Here is a 26527-nt window from a genome sequence, read left to right as displayed (position 1 = left end):
CAATTTGACGAAATCCCATATACCAAATAATAAAATAATAATTATAACAACTTCATGTAATTTCATTTTCAGAATGTTAAATTTCAATGAAAAAACCACCATTTTTCGTATATAAAATTAAATCTTCATTTATTTTCCATAAAAAACTATTAAATTACTCATCAATTGTGTATCATGTATAGTGAATAACCGGTTAGTCGAAGAGAAATTTACCAAGGTCAACGTGAAACTCTCACCATCAGAGAGTGAATATTTGTTGCTGAGAAGACCTGTGCTGAGCTGAATTTGCTGACTCAGGCGTATGAAGCGATATTTTAACGCACTTATGGTGCAAAATTGCCATTCCTAGCTGGAGTCTTCGTTGTTTGCCAATTATATTCCAATTATACTAAGTAAGGAGAATTCCAGCTAGGAATAACAATTTTACACCGTAAGTGCGGTAAAATACCGCTTCAGGTGCCTGAATCAGCAAATTAAGCTCAGTTCAGGCCTTCTCAGCAGCAAATATTCATTCTCTACTCACCATATTTTCACCTTTAGTTGTTTCATTGATTTTTCGAAAGAAAAAATCTAGGAACCAATTACAAACGTTTTTGAACGATAAATAGGAGATTGAAACTCTTACGATATCAATGCAGCCGAACACAAGTATTTTTTCAATGCTCTTCGTATTCAGTTCCAATTTTCTCGGATATTGCTACATTTCTATCATAGCAGAGATGCATAATCAAGTAGAAAATCTTTTTTTTGTTGAAAGAATGCATTTATGATGCTTTGAGCTATGATTTAAAGGAAAAATCTTTTTAAAATGTATTCATTATTAAAGAGAACAACAGTGCTTACTAAGCACTGCTTAGTTCTGTGCTCAAATTGTAAACGAATCTAAGCAAAATACTTTCCAACAAACATATCTCAGGGAGGCCGCCTTATTTTTGGATGCTGCTTGAAAATGAAATACCAACCGAAATGAAATATCAAATTAAATTGTTCTGAATGGATATTTAGTTTAAAAATTTCATTTATTGCCCAGCGTTTGTTCTCAATGTGACGAAGATTACTTTAATTTTGATTAAATAAATGAAAAATCTATGAAAAACTTAATAAACAGTTTTGAAAGTATTGATTGAGTGTGATTTTTTGCTGTAGTGAAATTTAACTGTACATGAAACTTCATAAAGTCACATGAAAATATCAGAATTGCAAACAGAAACGATGATAACATTTTGAGATTGTTTGTGTCGCAAAAAACACACAACAGGGAAAAATGTATATGATACATTGTCTATATTTAAACATCATATTGCAGTTTCTTGAGTGCAGAGAGATTATCTAAAAACAAATACAGCATCCAAATCAATGTAAAACCAATATGAAATAAAATTCATTTCTTCACTTAATTTAAATGAAAATGAGACAGAATCATTAGATTAATATTGTATGAAAAACGTTTTTTAAGAGGAATCCATATTACGTATTCAAACGGTAAGGAAATCATACACCGCAAAACTAATTGAAATGTCATTATTGAAATGCTCGCAATCGGAATTCAGAAGAAAGTATTAGAAGTTTTGAATTGTCAAAAGGGACATGAGCAATTCGCCCGGTTCACATACATACATTCACAAATGTAATTAGTCTCTTCTGCATGCGATGTAATCGGCTTAGTTTTGCCTGTGTTTGCTTTGTTTTTTCTTCATTGTATTGTGCTCTTTCATCCTATACACAATAAGTGACAGTTTGGATCGAAAGCCGGTGCACACATAGAAATCTTTAGACGAACACCTATTTACATATTCACTTCACATTTGTTTGATGTTAGAACAGTTCATTGGTTCTTCAACTTGTGAACAAAAACTGTCCTAAAGAAGAAGAAAGAACAAGTGCGAAAATATTATTTCAAAAATTATAAATGCTCACCTTCAAACAATAAAACACGAAGAATTTCATTTTTGATTCATTTTATTTTCAGTCATTGAAATGTCCAGCGTATTAAAAAATACCGCTGCATTCAAAGCGTGTGAAAAGTTGTATCTTAACGAAGAATTTGCGGATGTGTATTTACAGATTTACATTTTCGATATGTTATCAATATGTTATTGCCCGACATATTTATTATTATGTTATGTTGGGATTTTTTTTATCTTAATAACGTTATTAAGATTCAGCATAATAATAACATAATATGTTATGCGTTATATCGGGTGTTATCTTAATAAATCCTAAGATTCGGCGGTAATAACATTTTATTAACTATAATAATAACATATTATTAAGATGCAATCTTAATAACGCTTTTTTCGCGCATTCTTTTCCCTAGCTGGAAAAAAAGCACTGTACGATGTACACACCTATAACAATGCAGACAAAATATGGTAAATTGATCCTTTCAAGGTCGGGACTGGCGATTTCCTAAACTCAATGGTTAAGTTCAATACACGATAATTCCGTTTCAAAGAGTCATTTTAATTTCTTTGCAACAGTGCAAAAAATTCATGTGTGTACTCCGCAGAGAAAAAACAACTTGTCAGTGCTCCGGCGAAAAAAATGCGCGAAAAAAGCGTTATTAAGATTGCATCTTAATAATATGTCATTAATTGAGTTAATAAATCCATCTTAATAATATGTTATTATTATAGTTAATAAAATGTTATTACCGCCGAATCTTAGGATTTATTAAGATAACACCCGATATAACGCATAACATATTATGTTATTATTATGCTGAATCTTAATAACGTTATTATTATGTTATGTTGGACCAATATATCGGCCGTTATTATTATGTTATTAAGTATAGTTAATAATATGTTATTGCCTGTAAATCTGTATGTGTATTTTGTGTTCAACGTGAATGGTGGCATTCAGAAAATTCCAGCGAATAAACTGACATTGGCTATTCTCAGTCCCGTATTCAAAACAATGTTGGGGGGGAAGCGAAGTTCGAATTGAAGATGCGGATGCCGATGCGTTCAAGGAGTTTCTCCAGTTTTTCTATCTGGGTGAGGTGACATTAACCATGGAAAACATCGAGACCGTTGTTCGTTTGGCTGACAAATACGATGTCCTCAAATATGTCAACGTTTCTACCCTGTTTCTAAAGGGCCAACTAACATTGGACAAAATGTGCTGGGGCTATCAGTTGGCCGTAAATCTCAAGAACAAAGACCTGATCGAGTTTTGTGAGGACAAAATCGAAAAGAGACCCAAGGAAGTTTTTGCTACCGACGCATTTAAACGCTGTGACAAAGGTATTCTCCAACGAATTTTGGAGCTGGATTTAGTTTGCAAAGAAGTCGATGTGTTCGATGCATGTGTGACGTGGGCCAAATACGCATGCGAACAAGACGACTTGAATGCAATGCAAGTGGAGAATTTGAGAACTCAGCTCGGCGATTGTTTGCAGCTAATTCGTTTTGGCCTCATGAAAATTGAAGAATTTAGCAAATGTTACGTGTTACATAAAGGATTGTTTACCTCGGAAGAGTTCGAAGATGTTATGCTTTCATTCACAATGAAGGAATATAAACCGAAAATGTTCAATCCAAGGAGCAGGATTCACAATGTAACATGGGATAATCGTAATGTTATGGAATGTCTGCGGAAAACCAACTGTCCAAAACCGAAAAAGTACATTAAACTTCAAGAAGTAACTTCGTTTTCAGCGAATAATCACCTGATGTTAGGAGAAATTCAAACTGCATGCACATACATTGGTTCATCTGAAATAGTCGGATCTGAAGTCGGAGTAACTATCACCGAATGCGAGGGCCTTACATGTCAATCAACTGTGTTGCCAACAGTTCTTTATAAAGGAACATCTAAAGTATGGTTTGGATATGATATGGATCGTCTGAAAGTGACTTTGCCACAGCCAATTCGGATTAAGCCTCAGTTTATGTATGAAGTTCGTTTGGTAGTTCGATCACCCAATGGATGCTACTACTACTCAGACTGCCGGCCAATCGTGGAAATGAAGAACGGAACTAACATTCAATTTCATCGACATCCGAACCTGGGCTACGATAACCTTGCGAATGGCTGGATTTCTCATTTACTCTTTAACAAAATTTGAATTTGGATTTAAAATATGATAAAAAAAATTAATCAATTTTGAAAAATAGTTTAGTCCAATGAATAAAATACCAGTTCAAACAGTGTTACTTTTTCCTGTGGTATAACAATAAAGTCTGTAATTTGATCGAACCTAAAAAAATATTTTTTTTTCTATTTTAACTGTTTCGCATAATTAATCATTTTGTTTTTCAGAAAGCAAATTTTCATCGAAATAAGAAATTAGAAAATCACGATTTTCGTATATTCAAATTAAATATTTATCGATTTTGTATGGAATTGGCGCCTCTAAACCTATTTTTTAGAAATAATATTCATTATTTTCCTTCAAAAACCTAGATATGTGTTAATAAATCCTTCATCAATTGAGTATGGTCTAATCTATCACTGTTTCAATACGTGTATGATTTCTACAGTGATAGAAAAACGATCGCGTAAAGTTTAATCTTCGAAGTTTCGTGAAAACCTTAGTACATTTCATTAAAAATTGTGGCGTTTGATTTGGTCGCACTGAAATAAAAATTAGCAAATGAGTCGAAATATATATTAATCGCAATTTCAAATTTTAAACATTTATTTTGTCATAAGATTGACATTCAGTTCCAATTATTTTAACTATTGTCAATTTTTTTTATCATTGTATATGTTCTCTACGAGAACACCTTGATACTGCCCACATTAATGATGAAATTTCGATTTTCATGTTGCCGTTAAACCCGATCCATGATCCCAAGCGGACGAATTCATCAAGGACAAAGCATACTGCCCGGTTGCCATTTGGGTTGCTTCTGATTGCAACAAACATGAGCGGGGCTGTCCCAGGTTCCAACCACCCACGTGGAATTCAACTCATCTCACACGGATCACACAGCAAAATCAATATCAAAAGACTGACGAATTTTTCCATACATTCTTCTATGTGTATTGAAAAGATGATACTTATCTGTGATGTTTACACTTATTTATTGTTAACTCAAATTACAAGCGATTTCAGGCAAAATACCACGCAAATGGATCATACATATATCAAGAGACCGTTTCATATTTGGATGCTGTTTAAAATATTGAACGAAGTTGATCTGAATGGAGATTTAGTTTGAAGATTTTATTTATTGACCACCATTCGTTTTTAATGCGATGAATATTATTTCTATTTTGATTGGATAAATGGAAGATCGATAAAAGAGTGAAAAAAATCATTTCGAATTTGTTGATCCAGTGCAGTTGATTTAATTTTTTGCTGTATTGAAATTAATTTGCAGTTTATCCACAAAGTCATGTTTAAAATGCTTGTGGCGCAAAAAATTCACTCAGTATAGAGAAATATGGATACGAAACATTGTGTTTGCTCAAACATCATATTGCACTATCTTGAGTGTCGCTTATCGTATCGTCTTTTTTTTGTTTATCACACATACACGAACAATGAACATTTGCTGATCGGAAGAAAGTGAGAATAAAACAAGACCGCAGAGCTTCGCTTCGCACATCAGATTGAATACTGTTGAAAAGTAACGCTGCATCGGAATCGATCGCAAAGATGTATCTCAACGAGAGATTGGCCGACGTTTATTTCGAATTCAAAGTCGATGACGAAACTCAAAAGGTTCCAGCAAACAAAAGTGTGTTGGCAGCTCTAAGCCCGGTATTTGATACGATGTTCATCGGGTCGTTGCCAGAGAAAGGAGATGTTTCCATACCCGATGCTAATGCCGATGCGTTCAAGGAATTTCTTCAGTTGTTCTACCTGGGCGAGGTGACTCTGACCATGGAAAATATCGAAACCGTTGTTCGTTTGGCCGACAAATATGACGTCGTTGAACGTGTCAACGCTTGTATCGTGTTTCTCAAAGGCCAACTGACATTGGATATATCCATAATATATATTATGTGCTGGGGCTATCAGTTAGCTGTGAATCTCAAAAATGCAGAATTGATCGAATATTTTGAGGAGAAAATCATCAAATCGCCGAAAGAAGTCTTTGCCAGTGAAGTATTTAAGCGCTGTGACAAAAGTATTTTGAAGCGAATTTTCGAGCTGGATTTGATTTGCAAGGAAACCGATGTATTTGATGCATGTTTGAAGTGGGCCAAATATGCGTGCGAACAAAACGATTTGGATGGAACACAAGCGGTGAATCTGAGAACTCAACTCGGCAATTGCTTGAAGTTAATTCAATTTGGCCTCATGAAAATTGAAGAATTTAATAAACGTTACGTATTGCATAAAGGGATGGGCTATTTACAATGGAAGAGCTTGAAGATATTATGCTTTCATTGACTCTAGATGAATACGAACCGCTTATATACAATCGAAATTCCCGGAACTACACATGGGATGCGGCTAATGTATTGCAATGTATTGCAATGTCAGCGGAAAACTTCAGGTAAATTAGAAATGCCCATTAGAACTCAAGAAGTAACTTCGTTCGCATCAAATAATCACCTACTGTTGGGAGAGATTCAAGCTGCACGCACATACATTGGTTCATCTGAAATAGTCGGAACTGAGGTTGAAGTAACTATCACCGAGTGTGGGAACCCAGCATTCGCATCAATCGAGTCATCAAAAATTCTTTATGAAGGCACATCTAGTACATGGTATGGCGACGATCAGCTGAAAGTGACTTTGCCACAGCCAATTTTGATCAAACCACAAAGAATGTATGAAGTTCGTTTGGTTGTTCGATCACCCAATGGATACACCTATTTCCCAGACTGTCAGCCAATGGTGGAGATGAAAGACGGAACTAAAATTCAATTGTATAGAAATCCAACTCTGGACTATGATAACCTCGCAAATGGCTGGATTTCCAATTTGATCTTCAACAAAATTTAAATTAGGAATGAAAAAGAACAAATAAATGAAATATGAAAATAGTGCATCATAATAAATATTTGGTTTATCAATCAATGAAATAAAAATATTCTCACTCTTCACCAACAATAAATTCAATCGACATTGAAAAAAGTCATTGATAGTCGAGAGTATATTTATATAGAAGTTTCATAGTTCAGCGTTCTACATCAAGATGTCACTTAAATATTGCATAAATGTGTGCTTCATATAAAAACATAGGCACATTTTGTCATTGTAGTTGCATTCCCTATGTGAAAAAAATGCGAAGAAAAACCGGAATAAATCGGAGAAGTTCCAAAAATCGTATCTTATTCATGTGCTTTCTATATTTTATCGTTCATAACGTGAGCCACATTTGGTTTATTAAAATAAACATTCAATAGATGTTGTTCATTTCCGTTTCAATAAAAAAACAAACCCACAATTCTATGGGTGAGATTGAGAGTAGTGTATGTTTCATTGACTTTGTTACGAAAGAGAAGAGCAAGTTTCTGTCGACTTAAAAATGGTTAAAGGCGAGTATGTTCGTTTTTAGCGGGTCCTCGCGGTTTTTCACAATTTCCGCGGAACTGATAAGAGATAACAACTTGGTGTCTTCGGCAAAGTTGTAGCACTTGAGGTCTTCTATAACATTGCTGAAGTTATTGCTCGGTTATCTCTTATCTCTTATCAGTTCCGCGAAAAGCGCGAAAAATGATAAGAAAAAAAAGTTCTATATAAAATTTGCTTTTTTATGTGCGCGATTGGCGCGCAACTGATAAGAGATAAGAGATAACTGTCTTCAGCTTAGTTATAGAAGACCTCAAGTACTACAACTTTGCCGAAGACACCATGTTGTTATCTTTTATCAGTTGCGCGAAAACCATGAAGACCACGGAGGCTAGACGGTACTACAACATACTCTACTTTAACGCCAACAGAATCATCAGAAAACATACTCGCCTTTTCAAAAATATAAATCGAAGAAAAAACATACTCCACTCTCAATCTCACCCATAGAATTTATCTTTGATCATTTTATTTTTCAGGAAAACATTTCTGATGAAATGAGAAATCACAATTTTTGCATAATTCAATTAAATCTCAATAGATTTTGTATGAAAATGACGCCTGTAGTAAGTCTCATAGAAAAAATAATATTTATTTTCTTTCAAAATGCGTGTAGCGATAAATCACTCATCGTCTGCATTCTAATCGAATTATCGGTTCTAATACGTTTATGATTTCTGTTTCGGAAGGACGCATCGATCACGAAAATTTTGAACTTTTTGCTCGCCTACATCGAAGAGAAATTTTTCGTGATCAGCTTGCAAGTCTCAGCACACTTACATCCTTTGCTATTTGATTGATTCTTTGAATGAAAAACATAAAAAATACGCTACACTCAGCGTTTGACATAAATGGTTTAATCCCGCTGAAAATGTGCAAATGAGTGGTGATTTTCCAAATTCAAACTTCATTGATAGGAAGTCGCTTGTTGAATTTGTGAAAGATATAAATGCAGCCAAAGTTTGGCTCCAAACACAAGTATTCTTTTAAAAGCTGTTGATTTTCAATTCCAATTATCTCGAATATCGTTACTCCCCTATTACAGCTCAGCTATGTCTAATCAAGTAGGGAAACTGTTTTGAATGAATGTGCTTATGAAGAGTTCAATTTTTCCAATAATTTTGAAATATCCGTGAGCTATGATTTAATAGAAAAACATCTTACTATTGTGTCGATTATCAGAGGAAACGGCGGTGCTTCATTTTTTTGCTCAAGTTGCAAAAGAATTCAATCAAAATACTTCCCAAATGAAGCAAACATATCTCGGGAAGGCCGTATTCTATTTGGATCCTGTTTGAAATATCCAACAAAGTTGTTTTGTATGGAGATTCAGTTTGAAGATTTCGTTTATAGACCAGCATTCAATTGTAATATGAATTTCTAGTTTGATTGAATAAATGGATGTTTGTGATACCTGGATAGACGTTGGCGTCAAAAGGCACGCACAGTACATAAGAGCTAATGCAAAAGTCAATTGATGCGCATAAGTAGCGCCATCTCTAATGATTACGGAGAGTTATCATAAGTCGTATGCAATTGATGTTGAGAAAAAGAACAAGAAGAAACAGGCATTCTATTCATTTACATTGCAATAATGGCAATCAGTAGAGATGGTGCTCGTGTGCCGATCATATCACTGTTACAACCCTTCGGTTGGCGTATTCTTCATTCCAAATACATGCTCCACTTTTTCCACCCGGCATTTTCACTTTTTGTTTTTGTTTCTGTTTTAATCCGATCGTGACGACAACCAAATGCAAACTGATATGCATTTGTTTGCGACGTCGATCTACTCATATTGCTAATTGTTTATAGTAATTACACAAACACCAATATTGAACACAATATCGAAGTCGTCAATCATTTTCTTATGTTTGAAGTGTCAATGAATGAATTAATTACATTTGAGTACAGCATTTTGAATTTTGATTAAACGGTTTCAAATACTGTTCGGAATAGACTGAGACAATTATCATTTTCGGAAGAAAAAAGAATATTGCATTTATGATTCTGGAAAAATGAGAAAATAATGAATTTTTTTGAAAAACAAGAGCGAAATTCGAATCTATTCCTTTGAAAAGTCCGGGCGAAATCCGGGTAAATTTGGCAATATCCAGGCATCCGGGCCGGGCGATTTTTTGGCCGGGTTTCGCCATGAAAATCCGGGCAAATCCGGTTTTATCCGGGCGATCCGAGATGCTTAAATAGAATCGTTAGATCAATACGCATTGAATTTTGATAGTTTAAACATATATCAAAAACATTATTCATAACATTGCATCCATATCTAATGGAACTGATTTAATGCATTCAGTTTTTGGAATGTAAAATAATAATACATTGCATTGAAATATAGTTACTGACATGCAATTCAAAATACAGAAAAAAGAATCAGAAGTTTGATGTGTCAAAAGACACACAACCGATTCGCCCCGTTCACATAGACACATTCACAAATGTAATTAGTCGCATCTGCATGCGATTTTACCAGCAGTGATTTGCATGTGTTTGCTTTGCTGTTCATGCTGTCTCTTTTTCGCTATATGCACACCAAATGACAGATTGGACTGAAAGCCGGTACACAAATACATACGCACATACGGATTTTCGAACGCCAATTCGCTTATTCATTTCTGAGCGATACAATTTTCACTGAAATTAGAACAGCTCATTCCTTCAACAACGTTTGTGTGAACAATAACTGTCATTCTTATAAAACACGTTTGCGAAAATATTCATATTCATTTTCAAATACCGAAATAATTGAGCAGAAACGAAGAATTTTACCTCAATTTTCAATTTATTTTGTTTACAATCGTTAAAATGGCCTGTGCATTGAAGAATACCGCTGCTTTCGAAGGGTGTGAAAAACTATATCTCAACGAAGATTTTGCTGACGTTAATTTCGTGTTCAACGTTTATGACGAGTGTGAAAAGGTTCCGGCAAACAAAGCCAATTTAGCTGTTCTCAGCCCAGTGTTCAAAACGATGTTCTTTGGGTCGTTGCCAGAGAAAGGAGACGTTCCCATCCCCGATGCGGATGTCGATGCGTTCAAGGAGTTTCTGCAGATTTTCTACCTGGGTAAAGTGAGTTTGACCATGGAAAATATCGAGACCGTTGTTCATTTGGCCGACAAATACGATGTCCTCGAACATGTCAACGCTTGCGCCGTGTTTCCTAAAGGCCAACTAACATTGGATAACATGTGCTGGGGCTATCAGTTGGCCGTTAATCTCAAACACAAAGACCTGATTGAGTTCTGTGAGGACCAAATCGCCAAGTCGCCGAAGGAAGTCTTCACCACCGATGCATTTCAACGCTGCGGAAAAAGCACTTTAAAGCGAATTTTGGAGCTGGGTTTGATCTGCGACGAAACCGATATATTTGATGCCTGTTTGACGTGGGCCAAATACGCATGCGAGAGAAACGATTTGGATGTAGCAGATGCGGTGAATTTGAGAACTCAACTCGGCGATTGTTTGAATTTAATTCGATTTGGCTTGATGAAAATTGGAGAATTTAGCAAAATTTACATGTTGCATAAAGGACTATTCACGTCTGAGGAATTTGAAGATATTATTCTTATATTGACGTCACCGGAATATGAACCAAAAATATTCAGTCGAATTTCAAGACGTCTTCATATGGGATCCAACTAATGTTTGGAAGTGTTGGCGGAAAACTGACGACCCAAATCCAGAAAAATACATAAAAACAGAAGAAGTAGCTTCCATTTCATCAAACAAACACCTTTTATTAGGAGAAATTCACACTGCAATAACATGGAATAGTTCATCTAACATAGCTGGAACTGAGGTCGAAGTAACGATCACCGAGCACGATGACCTTGCATTTCAATCAACTGTGTCGCCAACCGTTCTTTATCAAGGAACGTCTAAGACATGGAGTCACATCAATGTGCTAAAAGTGACGTTGCCACAGCCAATTTTGATCAGGCCTCAACATATGTATGAAATTCGTTTGGGAGTTCGATCACCCGATAGATGCTTCTACTACTCAAACTGTAAGCCAATGGTGGAAATGGAAGACGGAATAAAAATTCAATTTCATCAAAATCCACATCTGGACTACGATAACCTTGCAAATGGCTGGATTTCTTATTTCAGGTTCAACAAAGTTTAAATTTGAATGAAGAATATGAAGAAAAATAAACGATTTAATTTTGAAAAAAAGTTCAGTCGAATAAATCAAATATCAGTTTGATCAGTCGAAATGCTCTACCTTGTGGCAAATAAAATCATTTATTAAATCGAATCAAAACCGTAAGAGTTTTTTTCTATTTCATCCGTAAATAAACAACCGTGGTTGTGATAATTGGTCATTTTGTTTTTCAGAAATTCAATTTTCATGGAAATGAGAAATTAGAAAATTACCATTTTCGTATGCTAAAATTAAATATTCATCGATTTTGTATGGTCTAATCTATGATTTCTACAATGAAAGAAAAACGATGGTAAATTTTGAACTCATTGCTTCTTCAATTTGCAGAGAAAGTGATCGAAATATACGTAGAAATCTCAGTACATTTTATTAAAATTAAAAAACAAACAGAGTTCCATTTAACACCTGGCCTATAATGTGATTACACAAAAATTTCCAAACGAGTCAAAATTCATCAATAGCAAATCCGTAATTAAAAACATTTATTTTATCATAAGACTGACATTCATTTCCAATTATTTCAACGAATTGTCTTTTTTTACCATAATTCACATTGCAAAAGATGTGAAATTGAACGGACCTTCTGTTTTGAATTAATGTTTCTATGAAGCTATGGGCTATGATCAAATGGAAAAATCTTATTCAAATTTGTCGGTTATTAAACGGTTCCGACGGTGCTTTATTTTTTGCTCAAGTTGCAAGCGAATTCAAGCAAAATACTTCCGATGTTTGTTGCATTGCATATCTCAGGAGGCCATCTTATATTTGGACGCTATTTGAAATAACAAACAAAATTTATCTGAATGGAGATTTAGTTTGAAAGATTTTATTTATTGACCACCATTCATTTTTAATGCGATGAATATTACTTTTATTTTTTTAAATAAATGGAACATCGATAAAAAAGAGGAAAAAATCTTTTCCGAATTCGTTGATCCAGTGCTATTGATTTAATTTTTTGCTGTATTGAAATTAATTTGCAGTTCATCCACAAAGTCATGTTTAAAATGCTTGTGGCGCAAAAAGTTCACTCCAACACACAGCATATAAGTATAGAGAAATATGGATACGAAACATTGTGTTTGCTCAAATATTGCACTATCTTGAGTGTCGCTTATCGTATCGTCTGTCTTTTTTGTTTATCACACATACACGAACAATGAACAATGAACATTTGCTGATCGGAAGAAAGTGAGAATAAAAAAAGAACAAAAATGCGCACACAGCTAAAGGGCAAGTTTGGTTTCATCGCTTATTTTATGTCATTAGCAATATCGTACACGCTCACACACTTGTGTCGCTTTGCGTTCATTTGTTTCTCCTTCGCTTTGTAAGCTATTGTGTTCACTGTTCACCACTACATTTCAACATTTTTGCTGGAGCAAATAAACACACACTTTGGACGCTGTCAGTTCGCGCCTCTATGTATCAGTGTGTCAAATCTTTTCATTACTTGTCAAACTTTCAAGACAACAGTTCACTTTTTTTCAAGTGTCGCATAAAACATTCGTTTTGAGAACATAAACAAAATAAAATTTTATTTTTCTTGTGCATTAGCGTCCGTACTCTTTCTCTAGTTACATTAGATTTAATACTGTTGAAATGGCAAACGTGTTGAAAAATACCGCTGCATCGGAGTTGATCGCAAAGATGTATCTCAACGAGCGATTGGCCGACGTTCATTTCAAGTTCAAAGTCGATGACGAAACTCAAAAGGTTCCAGCAAACAAAAGTGTGTTGGCAGCTCTGAGCCCGGTATTTGATAGAATGTTCTTTGGATCGTTGCCAGACGTTCCCATTCCCGATGCAGATGCCGGTGCATTCAAGGAATTTCTCCAGTTGTTCTACCTGAGTGAGGTGACATTGACCATGGAGAATATCGAGACCGTTGTTCGTTTGGCCGACAAATACGATGTCCTCGAAAATGTCAACGCTTTTGCCGTGTTTCTCAAAGGCCAACTGACATTGGATAACATGTGCTGGGGCTATCAGTTGGCCGTTAATCTCCAAAATGAAGAATTAGTCGAGTTCTGTGGGGACAAAATTTCCAGATCGCCAAAGAAAATCTTTGCTACCGATGCATTTCAACGTTGCGATAAAAGTATTTTGAAACGCATCATGGAACTGGATTTGACATGCAAGGAAACAAACGTTTTCGATGCCTGTTTGAAGTGGGCCAAACACGCATGCGAAGAAGACGATATGGATGCCACAAAAGCGGAGAATTTGAGAACTCAACTCGGTGATTGCTTGAAGCTTATTCGATTTGGGTTAATGGAAAGCGAAGAATTCTCTGAATGTTATATGTTGAACAAAGGACTTCTCACATCGGAAGAATTCGAAGATATTATGCTTTCTTTATCAGCAAAGGAGTACAAAGCGAAAATATTCAATAACAATCCTCGATGCTTCACATTTAATGAAAATGACACTTTGGTGTGTCAACGACAAGCTGTGAATACACCAACAAACTACCTCACGGGCTCAGAAGTCGTTTGGTTCACAACAAATCAAACAGTATTATTGGGAGAAATGTGCTCTGCTCCGACAGGCAATATGCATTGTATCAATCAACAGAAAGATGCTGTGAACGCAACAATTGCAGAAATCAACAGCGATTTTTCGAAGAAGGTTTTGTACGAAGGCTCATCAAAAACTTGGGATATAGATGAATTAAAAGTGTCTTTATTGCAACCGATTACGATCAAACCACATGTTATGTATGAAATTCGTTTTGCAGTGCTCATGGGAGTTGGAAATTCGTATTACAAAGCAACGTGGAAACCAACAGTTGAAGTAGAAGATGGTCTGACGTTCCAATTTCATCGATGCCCATCTCATACAAGCTATGACACTTCTACATCTGGTTGGATTCAGTCTTTAGGCGTCAACAGGCTATAACATGATATTGTTTGAACATGAAAAAACAAACACGACATCCAATTCCATGTAAAATCAAAATAAAATTCATTTCTTTGCTTAATTAAAATAAAATTGAGACAGAATTGTCGGAGTAATTCGCATTGAGTTTTAATTGTTTTTATATCAAAAGGGTTATTCGTATGGATTCAATAGAATTGATGAAGTACGTTCAATCTTCACGAGTTCAATTTAGCTGTTCTCAGCCCAGTGTTCAGAAAAATGTTCTTCGGATTGTTGCCAGAGAAAGGCGATGTTGAGATCGTCGATGCAGATGACAAAGCATTCAAGGAGATTCTCTAGTTCTTCTATTTGAGTGAGGTGTCATTAACCATGGAAAATATCGAGACTGTTGTTCGTTTGGCCGACAAGTACGATGTCCTCGAATATGTCAACGCGTGTGCCGTATTTCCCAAAAGACAACTGACACTGGATAACAGGTTCTGGGTTTATCAATTGGCAATGAATCTCAAAAATGATGGATTAATCGAGTTCTGTGAGGGCAAAATCATCAATTCGCCGAAAGGTGTTTTTGCTGCCGAGGCATTCAAACGCTGCAACAGAAGTATTTTGAAGCGAATTCTGGAGCTGGATTTAGTTTGCACAGAAGCCGATGTATTTGATGCCTGTTTGACGTGGACCAAATACGCATGCGAACAAAATGATTTGGATGCAACAGAAGCCGTGAATTTGAGAACTCAACTCGGCGATTGCTTTAAGCTAATTCGATTCGGTGCAATGGCAAGCGATGAATTTTACAAACGGTATATGTCATTTAAGGGACTATTCACTGGAAGGATTCGAAGATATTATGTTTTCATTATCAGTAAGGGGATACGAACCGAAATGATTCAGTCGAATTTCAAGACTCAGGGTCTTCATATGGGATGCGAATAATGTTCTGGAATGTCAGCGGAATATTACACAGCGCAGAGACAGACTGGCCTGCGAAATCTAGAAGTAATTTCGTTTTCATCGAATAATCACGTACTGTTGGGAGAAATTCACACTGCGAGCGCATGGAATGGTTCGTTTAAAATATCTGGAACTGAGGTTGAAGTAACGATCACCGAGCACGATGATCTTGCTTTTCAATCAACTGTGTCGCCAAAAGTTCTTCGCGTCAATGCACATCTAAGACTTGGGTTGGCTTTTTAAACACGCTACTTAAAGTGTTTTTCCCAAGCCAATTCCGATAAGGCCTCAACGTATGTATGAAGTTCGTTTGGGAGTTCGTTCTTTCGATGGATGCCACTGATACTCAGATTGTAAACCGATGGTGGAAATGAAAGACGGGACTAAAATTCAATTTCATCGAAATCCAACCCTGACCTACGATAACCTTGCGAATAGCTGGATTTCTGATTTGATCTTCAACAGAATTTAAATTTGAATTTAGAATATGGCAAAAGAAACAGCAAATAAATGAATTATGAAAAACAGTTCATCCCAATGAATTCAGTACCAGTTTAAGCAATAAAATTCTTTCTTTTTGCGAAACAATAAAGTCAATTTCAGACCCAACCCAAAAACTAAGGATTTTTTCCAACTTTATTTAGTTATGCGAAATAATTGCTAAGAAAAACAAAAAAAAAACACAAAAATTCCATGAACACATGACTATGACATTTCCATATTCCAGTATATTTCGCCGCAACGTCATGGCATTCAATATGACTTTGAAGTTTTATTCAATTGTGTTTTAGCAAACATTCTCTGTTTTTGATTTAAAAACAATTGTGCATTTCCACCTGGAAAAAAGTAAGTACTCCAAATAATTACCGTTACAGCGTTTATTGTGTTAAAAGTATCTCTTGAAAAAAGTGTGTTTAGTGTTTCTTATGTGATTTTAAATAAAATCAAGCAAAATAACCTGAACTGGCGCAAGAGTTGTCGTAGATTATCATTTTAGAGAAAGTTCGGACCAATTGAAATCTCTCTCAACACTACACGTTCCTTTGCTCTCTTTCTTCATCAAACTAACAAAATTGGAACAATAATAATTTGGCCAATTTATTTAATTTTTTTTCGTTGAATTTCATTTGAAATATCATGTATTTGTTAGTTTGATGATGAAAGAGAGAAATGGAACCTGTAGTGTTGAGACAGATTCCAATTAATCCGTACTTTTTCTAAAACGATGATCAATGGTGGTCGAAATACCAAATCGATATCACTGTTGTAGTTTTTGACACGAAAAAATTTGTTCAACGGTATAACCGGCCTAGTCGTCTCGAGACGGGTCTCCTGATTACAACGGTACTCAACATTGTGCCAGATCTGGGTTCCAAAATCTGGATTTTTTGCCCTCTTTTCGATTTTTCTTCAAATGCTCGATTTTGAGCCATTTTCAGCGTGATTTCGAAAATTAAAATTAAACTAAAAATTCCGCGAATGAATTAATTGCTCATTGATTATAGTTTTAGAAAAATATACGGGCCGGTACGGACCAATTGAAATGTTTTCATTAATTGTCAAATCAGTGTACTAAATTATAGTCAAAAATGTTCAGTTTTTTTATTTATTCATTTTTTTAATAATTCAATGTTCAGTTTTGTTTTTCATCACACACGGAAGATTCTGATGAAAAATATAAATTAATTTTTTCATAGAATACATTTTTATTGGACAGTTGAAATATGTTATCTGACGTCGCCATCTATTGTTCGGTTAACATACTATAGTACTAAACCAAAGTTCTAAATGATACGGAATTTTGTGCTGAGCTGGGGGAAACTCTTTATGGTTAATTTTCTGAAGGTGTTGAAAATGGCAAAAAAAATTGCTGCAGGTTGAGAATCTTCAAAAATAGCATAATACGTGCGAATAAACGATATGAATGTGATATATTTTCAATGTTATGAGAATTTTATTGTTTCATAATGCATCAACAATAAATTTGGATGTCAAAAGATACTCTTAGTAAGCACCAGAATCGATCTTCCTTATTCGAGTCGGTATGTTCGTTTTCGAAATAAAACTTAATAAATTTCCAGAAAAAAAACACTAAAATGACTTATATGCACTTCAACGATGATTCAGTGATGATTTACAAACGAAATCAATACTTAAATCGTTTTTATGCATAAATTGCTAAAATTTACCTATTCTCAACCTGCAGCAAAGTCACTTTCTCAATCTTCAGTTTTATAGACATTTTTTCCGAGACTCACAATTTTTTTAAAAACCATAAAATGCACATAATTCATATTGAATCGTAAGGAGAAATGAAAATACTATAAGAAAATGCTTACCCGACTCCTTTTTCAATGCTATATAGTCAATTTATAACTATCGGCAAGAAATAAAATGAAATGTTTTCGCACAAAAATTCACGGTAGTTTTGGAAGTGTATCAAAACAAACGTCAGTTCTGTCGAAACAAGTCTTAAAAGTGATCATGCATTAAAATAAGACTTTGACAGTTATTGCGATGGCAGTATTATCACGTATAGTGGAAAAAGTAACGATTCTCAACCTGCAGCAACGTCCCAGTTGGTGCTCTATATACATGAAGTGGGATTTCGTATGTAATTATCACTTTACGTGCATAAATCTTCAGTGGATTATAATCAAGAAAAAGAATTCTTCCTGCATTGACGTCTGACGCTGTATCAAGAAAAATTGAACCCACCCGCGTAGACTCTATACTCCAGACTGAACCAAATTCTTCTTTCACTTGGAAGTGAACAAGAGCAACCAACCAACACTGCAACCAACACTGTTCAAACCAGATTGAAATTTAAATTATTTTTTATGATTTATTCTGTATAATTTATTTTCATTCTTGGATTTTACCTACGGCATATGACTCATACAAATCGCGTTCAAATTTAGCACGGATGCACGTTAAGGTCACAAAAATTTAGAAAAATTCTAATTCATACCAATACCTATATCGTAAGCAATTAAAAGACTAATTACTTGAGCTGCTTTTTGACAGAATATTAGTCGATGGTCCAACAAAGCAACAATATTGGTTGGTATGGTCATAGATTGACAAAAAAATGTTTTGAAATTAATTCTACACTACAATCGAAAAAGGGAATCGAAGGAAATCATCCGATTATTCAGCAAAATTGGTTCAGCTATTCGTCATCTGAAAAATACACATCGATCAGAAAGATCAAACCAATTTCTTATTTTGTGAAAATATATGCAACATTACCATTGTTTGTATCCAATTGAATCTATTCCAATTGCTCTGCAATATTAATTTTGTTTCCTTTACCGATAAAAAGTTTGGCGACCTCATTGTGACCTAAAAATAATACAGATCAATGAAAAAGATCAAATCGATATCTTATTTAGTCAGCTTTACCATTGTTAATAGCTACTTGGAGAGGAGTCTGATTCGAATTATTTTTAACATTAACATTTGCTCCTTTACGGATGAGAAGTTCAGCGACACTTATTTGACCTAAAAAGTAATTTAGATGGATGAAAAAGATCAAATCAATCTTCTTTTAGTAAAGACAAGTATTCAACTATTACCATGCTGAGCAGCTAAATGAAGAGGTGTGTCTTTCGCAGTATTTTGACTATTAACATTGGCTCCTTTACTAATGAGAAATTCGGCAACATTCTTGCGACCTGAAAAATAATACAGATCGATGAAAAAAATAAAACCGTTTTCCTATTTAGTGAGAAAAAATAATCAACATTACCATACATAGCAGCTAAATGAAGGGGCGTATTATTAAAATGATTTTTCATTTCATAATTAGCTCCTTTGCTGAGTAGAAGTTCAGCGACATTCTTATGACCTAAAAAATAATTTTGATCGATGAATAAGATCAAATCAATCTTTTATTTAGTGAAACTCATAAAATCTCGTACAAAGCTTTTTTAAGGTGTAGAAATGATTATGGACACCATTCCGGAGCACAGCGATCGTGCAATGTGTAAGCTATGTGTACACGATTTATGGTGTGACCGAAAAACCCGATATGCAATTGAATCCCACCATATCGTGTGAACGCTTACCGTACGTCCAATTACTGAGTGTATGTGTGAGTACAGCCAGCACTCACACGATATGGTGTGATTCAATTGCTCATCGGTTTTTTTCGGCCTACCATAAATCATGTACACATAGCTTACACATTACATGATTGCTGTGCTCGGGAAAGGTGTCACGAGATTTTATGAGAAGTATTCAAAATTACCATTGAGAGCAGCTGAATGAAGAGGTGTCGCATGGCGATCATCCTGACTATCAACAATGGTTGTCTTACGGAGCAGCAGTTCAGCAACATTCTTGTGACCTGAAAAATAATACAGATCGATGAAAAAAGAGATCAATTCAATCTTCTATTCAATGAAAACCAATATTCAACATTACCATTGAAAGCGGCAATATGAAGAGGTGTCGCATGTTGATTATTCTCACTATCAACAATGGCTCCTTTACGGATGAGCAGTTCAGCAACATTCTTGTGACCTGAAAAACAATTTTGACCGATAAATACTAAGATCAAATCAATCTTTTATTTAGTGTAAACAACTCATAAAATCTCGTAGGAAGCATTTTTAAGGTGTAGAAACGTATATGGACATGGACACCATTCCGGAGCACAGCAATCGTGTAATGTGTAAGCTATATGTACAAGATTTATGGTGTGGTCGGATAACCCGATATGCAATTGAATCCCACCATATCGTGTGAACTCCTACCATAAATAATGTACACATTGCTTACACATTACACGATTGCTGTGCTCGGGAATGGTGTCACGAGATTTTATGAGAAGTATTCAAAATTACCATTGAAAGCAGCTGAATGAAGAGGTGTGTCTTTCGCAGTATTTTCACTATCAACAATGGCTCCTTTTTGGATGAGAAGTTCAGCAACACTCTTGTGACCTGAGAAATAACACAGATCGATGAAAAAAGAGATCAATTCAATCTTCTATTCAATGAAAATCAATATTCAACATTACCATTGAAAGCGGCATAATGAAGAGGTGTCGACAACGAATTACTTTCAATATTAACTTCGGCTCCTTGATCGATGAGTTTTTGAGCTTTCTGCACATTACCTGAAAAATAATGCAGACCAATGAAGTAGGTTGAACAAAGCATTTTTTAGAAACACAAATACTCGAAATTACCAGTCTGAGCAGCTCTATGCAGAGCTGTCATTCCATTTATGTCTTTTCCGTTTACTTAAAGTTGAAAAAATAGAAGATCAGTGAAGTGAATCGGAAGAAAATGTTGCATACAGTGACGCAGTGTGCTGTGTGAGTGAAACTTGATAAAGAAATGGAGCTTCAATCTTACCGTTTCCACTCACATCCACGATCAGGAACTGTGGAAATGAAACGAAGTGATTAAATTGAAATGGAACAATGGATGAGATTGTAATGGTTTTCAACTGTTTTTCATTCGAGTAAAAGATTCCGATGGACATTACTTTTGTAGTGGAAGATTTTTTTTCAATTGAAAAACTTTAAAATGGACATTTTTTCATTAATGAAATGAGTTTCGAAAAAATTATCACAAATTGTCCACAAAAAGAGTCAAATGTAAAAGATTCGATCCAAAAATTCCAAGCAACATTAAAATTACAAAAAATTAACTAAAATTGTCGACTCACCTGGGATACCACCAAGCCAATGAGCAGCAGTGTGAAGGATCTTCGACTCAGCATTTTTCCAGCTTCGAAATATCAAAAGTCTACTGTAAACGCATCAACTGATAAGAATTGACGAACTGTTTGATGGACATACGAATCGAACGCATCTTCTTATATACTTTTCGAGTATGGTCACATCAGCAATACATTAATGATATTATTTAATCCATATACAAAGACAATTCTAATTCAAGCGCACAAAATATTATCGCAAACATTTTTCAAGAAAACAATGTCAAACAATTGGTGGAATTACGATTCCACCTGTGCACGTGTGGATAATTTTGCGTTCCACATCATATGGATCGCATCAAAAAATGCCAGATGTTCCTTCACTACCTTCACTATCGTTTGAAAAATAATCCAATTAGATCATGACCATTAAACTGCAAATTCAATGTAAATATTCAAAAGTGAATATTTTCCACCCTTGAAGTGTTGAGTGGTGTTCAATTGACGAAGCTATTTGAATATGGATATGTTTACATCTTCTCGGTATGTACAAAACACACTCCGTTCCAAAGTCGTTTCAAAGTTTAAAAAAAACCACCGATGGATCGTCGTTTACATGCCGTTACAAAATAAATGTTTGAACGCACCACCTATCGCTGACAACAAACCACATTTGAGGTGATATTCCATGACAGCTACATTTTTGTGGTGTAAAGTATCTCACAAAGGCTTTAGAGTACGGAATCATATTTACTTTAATCACAAAATAAGGTAAATACTGAATGCGTTGAAAAAAGACATAAGCGAATCTCATACGAAACCAGAGCCGTACTTAGTAACACTTTCCATATACAGTGCCGATCAAAAGTTTGGGTACGATTGAAAAAATGGCATTTTTCGACAAAAAAATGGGATTATTTTTATAAAAACTTAATATATTTTGGTTTCAATTCGTAAATCTTACGGAAATAAATCATTTTAGACTTAAAATGTAGGATGTTATTGGATTGGTTTGAGAAATTTGATCAAAAAGTAGTAAAAATTGAGTTCATTTTTTTGTATGAAAATCATCTGACTTGCTACCGATCTCCGACCATATTATCAACTACTGTGCATGCGATTGTTTGGAAATTACTCAAAATGGCTCGTACACAATCCAAAATATCTGCCACAAGTGGATTTTTGTTAATTATATAAGATTTCTCATTGCTTTGGATGAAAAATGAAAGTTTTTCTATTTTGGTCAATACTTACATGGAGTTTCACCATTTTTGAGAAAAAAATATTTCTGCTCGCACAGCAAAAAGAAATCTCACGTAATTTGCAAAAATCCACTTGTGGCAGATATTTTGGATTGTGTACGAGCCATTTTGAGTAATTTCCAAACAATTGCAAGCACAGTAGTGGTCGGAGATCGGTAGCAAGTCAGATGATTTTCATACAAAAAAATGAACTCAATTTTTACTATTTTTTGATCAATCCATTAACATCCTATATTTTAAGTCTAATAAATAGTCTTACCAGTTTTCATAGCGTTCAGCTTTTATTCAGATTTTGCCCAGGAAATTTATAAGAATTTTCAGAAAAAAACAACAGTACGTTCATGTATTTTATGGAAAATTGCATTATGGTTCCGAAAACCTTGATGTTGGGTATTCAAATGAAATAGAACGTCTGATTGTCTTTATTATCGTCTGAATCCTGAAACTTCATTCAACTTCATATTTTCTACGCAGTTTTTGGCTTAAGATTTACCTCTTTTTCAAAAATGCAAAATAATCAAGTATTGAAAAAACTGAACTTTAATCGAAGATCTGCAAATTAGTCAAATATTTGGAGAATGAACTTTGATTTTAATTAAATCAAAAAATGTGAACGGAAATAATAAGCTATCTCGACAAAATGTTTAATTAGCAAGTTGATTTTTTTGTTTCTTTTTTGATGAAATTAGACAAAAGTTACCAAACCGAAATCAATTGGTCATTATTGCGATGGAACACTTGAAAACAAGTATCCAAAAACTTACCAGCAAACATCCCATACTGTTACACGCCGATTTTCAAATGCCCATGCGCGTTCGAAAGGGCATCCCTCAAAAACCCCAAAAACAAAATATTACGATCCCATATTCATATTTGGGGTAGTTATGGGGGTATGTTTATTTTGGGGCTGAAAATCGTGGTTTTTACATGTCAATGCACTTTTTAGCACTACATGAAATGTAGAGCTACTAATCTGCGTTTTTTTTTCTAATACTTTTTCGAGCCATGAACAGAATTAGAGTGGCTTTCAATTTTATGCTCATATTTTTTATTCAATTCAAACTAGTGGCAGTAACGACAAATAAGTGCATAGTATCTCGAAACGCTAATCAAATTTTTATTATCAAATGTTATTTAAAATTTACATTACTTTTTCCTTTTTTTGTATAGTACTCTTTTACCCTTTAGTATAAGTAATGGTTGAGATAAATTCTATGCGCATATTATTTATTTGATTTAAAGGAGTTACATTAATGAAGAATAACGTATAATAAAACAATGGTTTAGTTAAATTGATTTAATATCATATGTACTATCAAGAATTAATTCCCTTTTTTGATTATACATCTTTTCATGATACTTTTATCATTCATTTTACTTTACGAATCGATATTCGCAAAACAGAGATGACTACAAATGCATTTCCTTATTATTTTTTTTGTTATTTGTATATATCAAAACATAACAAAAATAGTAATGTAAATGAAAAATTAAAAAAACAACAACAACTGAATAAGGTTACACAAGATGTTTTTATTGCTTTCCATATTTCCAATTTATGATATTACTTCTTTTTCTTCTTTAAAGAAAGAACATTCTCGAACGATGAATCCAGAACATTCTTCTTACGCTTTAATGAATTTGCACTATCACTATCCATTCTCTCAGACCCTTTTGGTTCTACTTTCATCTTTTTGGACTTCTTGAAATTGGTAGACTTCTTTTTCCGTTTTGATACTGATTTAATTTTAATGTTTTCAACAGATGTAATTTCACGCATTACAACGTCAATATTGTCATCATCAGAAAAGTTCATTTCGTGGATTCACAAATAATTTTAACCAAACTAAAATTACAATTGGAATTGACATTCAAATCACAAATATAATTCAAAGACTACTTTAATAAAATACATTTCATGTAGTGCCCCAATAAAATAGTTTGTTGTGGAACAACAAAATAGAAAAAGTATCTATAAACTCAAGAACGCAGAGCGGAGCGACGCTCTGCGGTCTTGTTTCATACTAGAAATGGTTTGGGAACAGTAGTTTGTTGATATGAAATGTTCAATCTACTCTAGAGAATCAAATGACACTTTGGGTGGACCTGCCCTCCATCCCTGTGACGCGGGGTAGGGTCAAAAATTGCAAAAATAGCGAAAAATGACCAACATATCCCCAAAATAGGGTCCAAACCCCTCTTTTACCCCCAAAATAATTGCATTTTTGGGTTTCTCGTAAAAAATTAGCTCTAGGCTATGAACACTTTTTTCCCGAAAAACACTCCCTTCTGCCCTGAATTCGCCTTTGAAAGTTAAAAAACTCACCCCCAACACTTTCGACGCATTTTTCACTCCTTAAAACTCAAATGGGCAAATAGGTTATATCTCACGAAAGTTGCGCCTGGTCCCATAGATTTCATTGGCACATAGTGTTGGCCCCCCATGTTGCCCCAGTTCGAAGGGTTCAAAAAGTGAAAAAAGTACAAAAACTACCCCAAAGTGGGTAAACCCCACTCCGCATCCCCAAAATAATTGCATTTTTGAATTCTTCGTCGAAAATTAGTTATACCTCCCGAACATCAGTTTTTGATAAAATCCCTCACTGTGGCCCAAATCCATCTCTGAATGTACAGTGGGAAAATTGATATTTTTCTATACATTTATACGGATTTTTTGTGTTTTTTCGGTCTTTCTCCCATAACTCGTACCCCATATGCGTTGGAGCAAAATTTTGTTCATCAAAATTGTAGATCTCATTGAAACCTACAATTTTGCTTCAGACAGTTATCACTTATCTTTTATCAGTAAGGAGATAACAGTGATAATTGATAAGAGCTATCAAGGCCATTATCTCCTTACTGATAAGAGATAAGAGATGACTGTCTGCAACAAAATTGTAGGTTACAATGAGATCTACAATTTTGATGAACAAAATTTAGCTCCAACGCATATGGGGTACGAGTTATGGGAGAAAGTCCGAAAAAACACAAAAAATCCGTATAAATGTATAGAAAAATATCAATTTTACCACTGTAAATTCAGAGATGGATTTGGGCCACAGTGAGGGGTTTTATCAAAAACTGATGTTCGGGAGGTATAACTAATTTTCGACGAAGAATTCAAAAATGCAATTATTTTGGGGGTAAAAGAGGGGTTTGGACCCTATTTTGGGGATATGTTGGTCATTTTTCGCTATTTTTGCACTTTTTGACCCTACCCCGCGTCACAGGGATGGAGGGCAGGTCCACCCAAAGTGTCATTTGATTCTCTAGAGTAGATTGAACATTTCATATCAACAAACTACTGTTCCCAAACCATTTCTAGTATGAAAAAAGTGCATTGACATGTAAAAACCACGATTTTCAGCCCCAAAATAAACATACCCCCATAACTACCCCAAATATGAATATGGGATCGTAATATTTTGTTTTTGGGGTTTTTGAGGGATGCCCTTTCGAACGCGCATGGGCATTTGAAAATCGGCGTGTGACAGTATGGGATGTTTACTGGTTAGACAAAAACAAAAACAAAAATGTGTGTATTATTTATTGTGGAAACAGCTGTACACACAAGCAATTCGCGCGAGAAACTGGGGAATATTTGCTCATATACGGAATAAACATAGAACACTCTGTATTGGAGTAAACGTGTGTGCGTTCACTCCAGTTCAGAGCGGTTGTTTAACTTACTAACACATGCGCAAGCTTGCTAGTGACTCAGTAGTGGAGTAATGTGAATACGTTTATTCCAGTGTGGTACAAACCAGCGTGCTATGGAACAGTGCCGTCTTAGCCTGGAAGCGAATGAAGCAGCCGCTTCAGGGCCCCGCAATTTCAGGGGCCCCGAGCTGCTGAAAAGGCCCTTGAAATATTAAGAGAAAATCTTATTAAAAAAAATTGAAAAAAAAACACACAAAAAATACAAAAATTCTCAAATTTATTTCAATCTTCGTGGTTTGTTGCGCGTGACGACGACGCCGTGGAAATGGTTTTGGCCCTATTTTTAGCGTAAATAAAATCATCAATTATTTCATCGAAATCCAAATTATTCAAAATTTCACATTCAATCACTGAGCAGAAACGATTGAATGTCAA

General features: G+C 34.8%; 4 protein-coding genes and 1 long non-coding RNA gene across 5 annotated transcripts; 4 read left to right on the top strand and 1 right to left on the bottom strand.

Annotated features, from left to right (window-relative positions):
• The first annotated feature begins 3016 nt into the window (after nucleotides 1–3016).
• LOC129573754 (BTB/POZ domain-containing protein 1-like) lies at nucleotides 3017–4072 on the top strand. The gene has a single exon (XM_055454704.1). It carries the CDS (start codon nucleotides 3017–3019, stop codon nucleotides 4070–4072), a length of 1056 nt encoding a protein of 351 aa, XP_055310679.1.
• A 1539-nt stretch (nucleotides 4073–5611) lies between these two features.
• Nucleotides 5612–6910, top strand: LOC129573753 (BTB/POZ domain-containing protein 2-like). The gene is made up of 2 exons (XM_055454703.1): nucleotides 5612–6289; nucleotides 6446–6910. Exons 1-2 carry the CDS (start codon nucleotides 5612–5614, stop codon nucleotides 6908–6910), a joined length of 1143 nt encoding a protein of 380 aa, XP_055310678.1.
• Nucleotides 6911–10303: 3393 nt separating this feature from the next.
• Nucleotides 10304–11140, top strand: LOC129573752 (BTB/POZ domain-containing protein 3-like). Its single transcript, XM_055454702.1, has one exon. It carries the CDS (start codon nucleotides 10304–10306, stop codon nucleotides 11138–11140), a length of 837 nt encoding a protein of 278 aa, XP_055310677.1.
• Nucleotides 11141–13265: 2125 nt separating this feature from the next.
• LOC129573750 (BTB/POZ domain-containing protein 2-like) lies at nucleotides 13266–14564 on the top strand. Its single transcript, XM_055454701.1, has one exon. It carries the CDS (start codon nucleotides 13266–13268, stop codon nucleotides 14562–14564), a length of 1299 nt encoding a protein of 432 aa, XP_055310676.1.
• Nucleotides 14565–18521: 3957 nt separating this feature from the next.
• LOC129573766 (uncharacterized) lies at nucleotides 18522–18988 on the bottom strand. Its single transcript, XR_008688625.1, has 3 exons — nucleotides 18903–18988; nucleotides 18750–18842; nucleotides 18522–18680 (listed from the first exon to the last, which is right to left on the bottom strand). It is a non-coding gene; the product is annotated as an uncharacterized LOC129573766 (long non-coding RNA).
• Between the last annotated feature and the right edge of the window lie 7539 nt (nucleotides 18989–26527).

This window comes from Sitodiplosis mosellana, unplaced genomic scaffold (genome assembly GCF_009176505.1).
Source record: "Sitodiplosis mosellana isolate CC-2019 unplaced genomic scaffold, AAFC_SMos_1.0 Smas_scaffold_6102, whole genome shotgun sequence".
Classification (NCBI taxonomy): Eukaryota; Metazoa; Arthropoda; class Insecta; order Diptera; family Cecidomyiidae; genus Sitodiplosis; species Sitodiplosis mosellana.
Note: the sequence above shows the minus strand (reverse complement) of the source record. Positions and strands in the feature narration are given on the sequence as shown.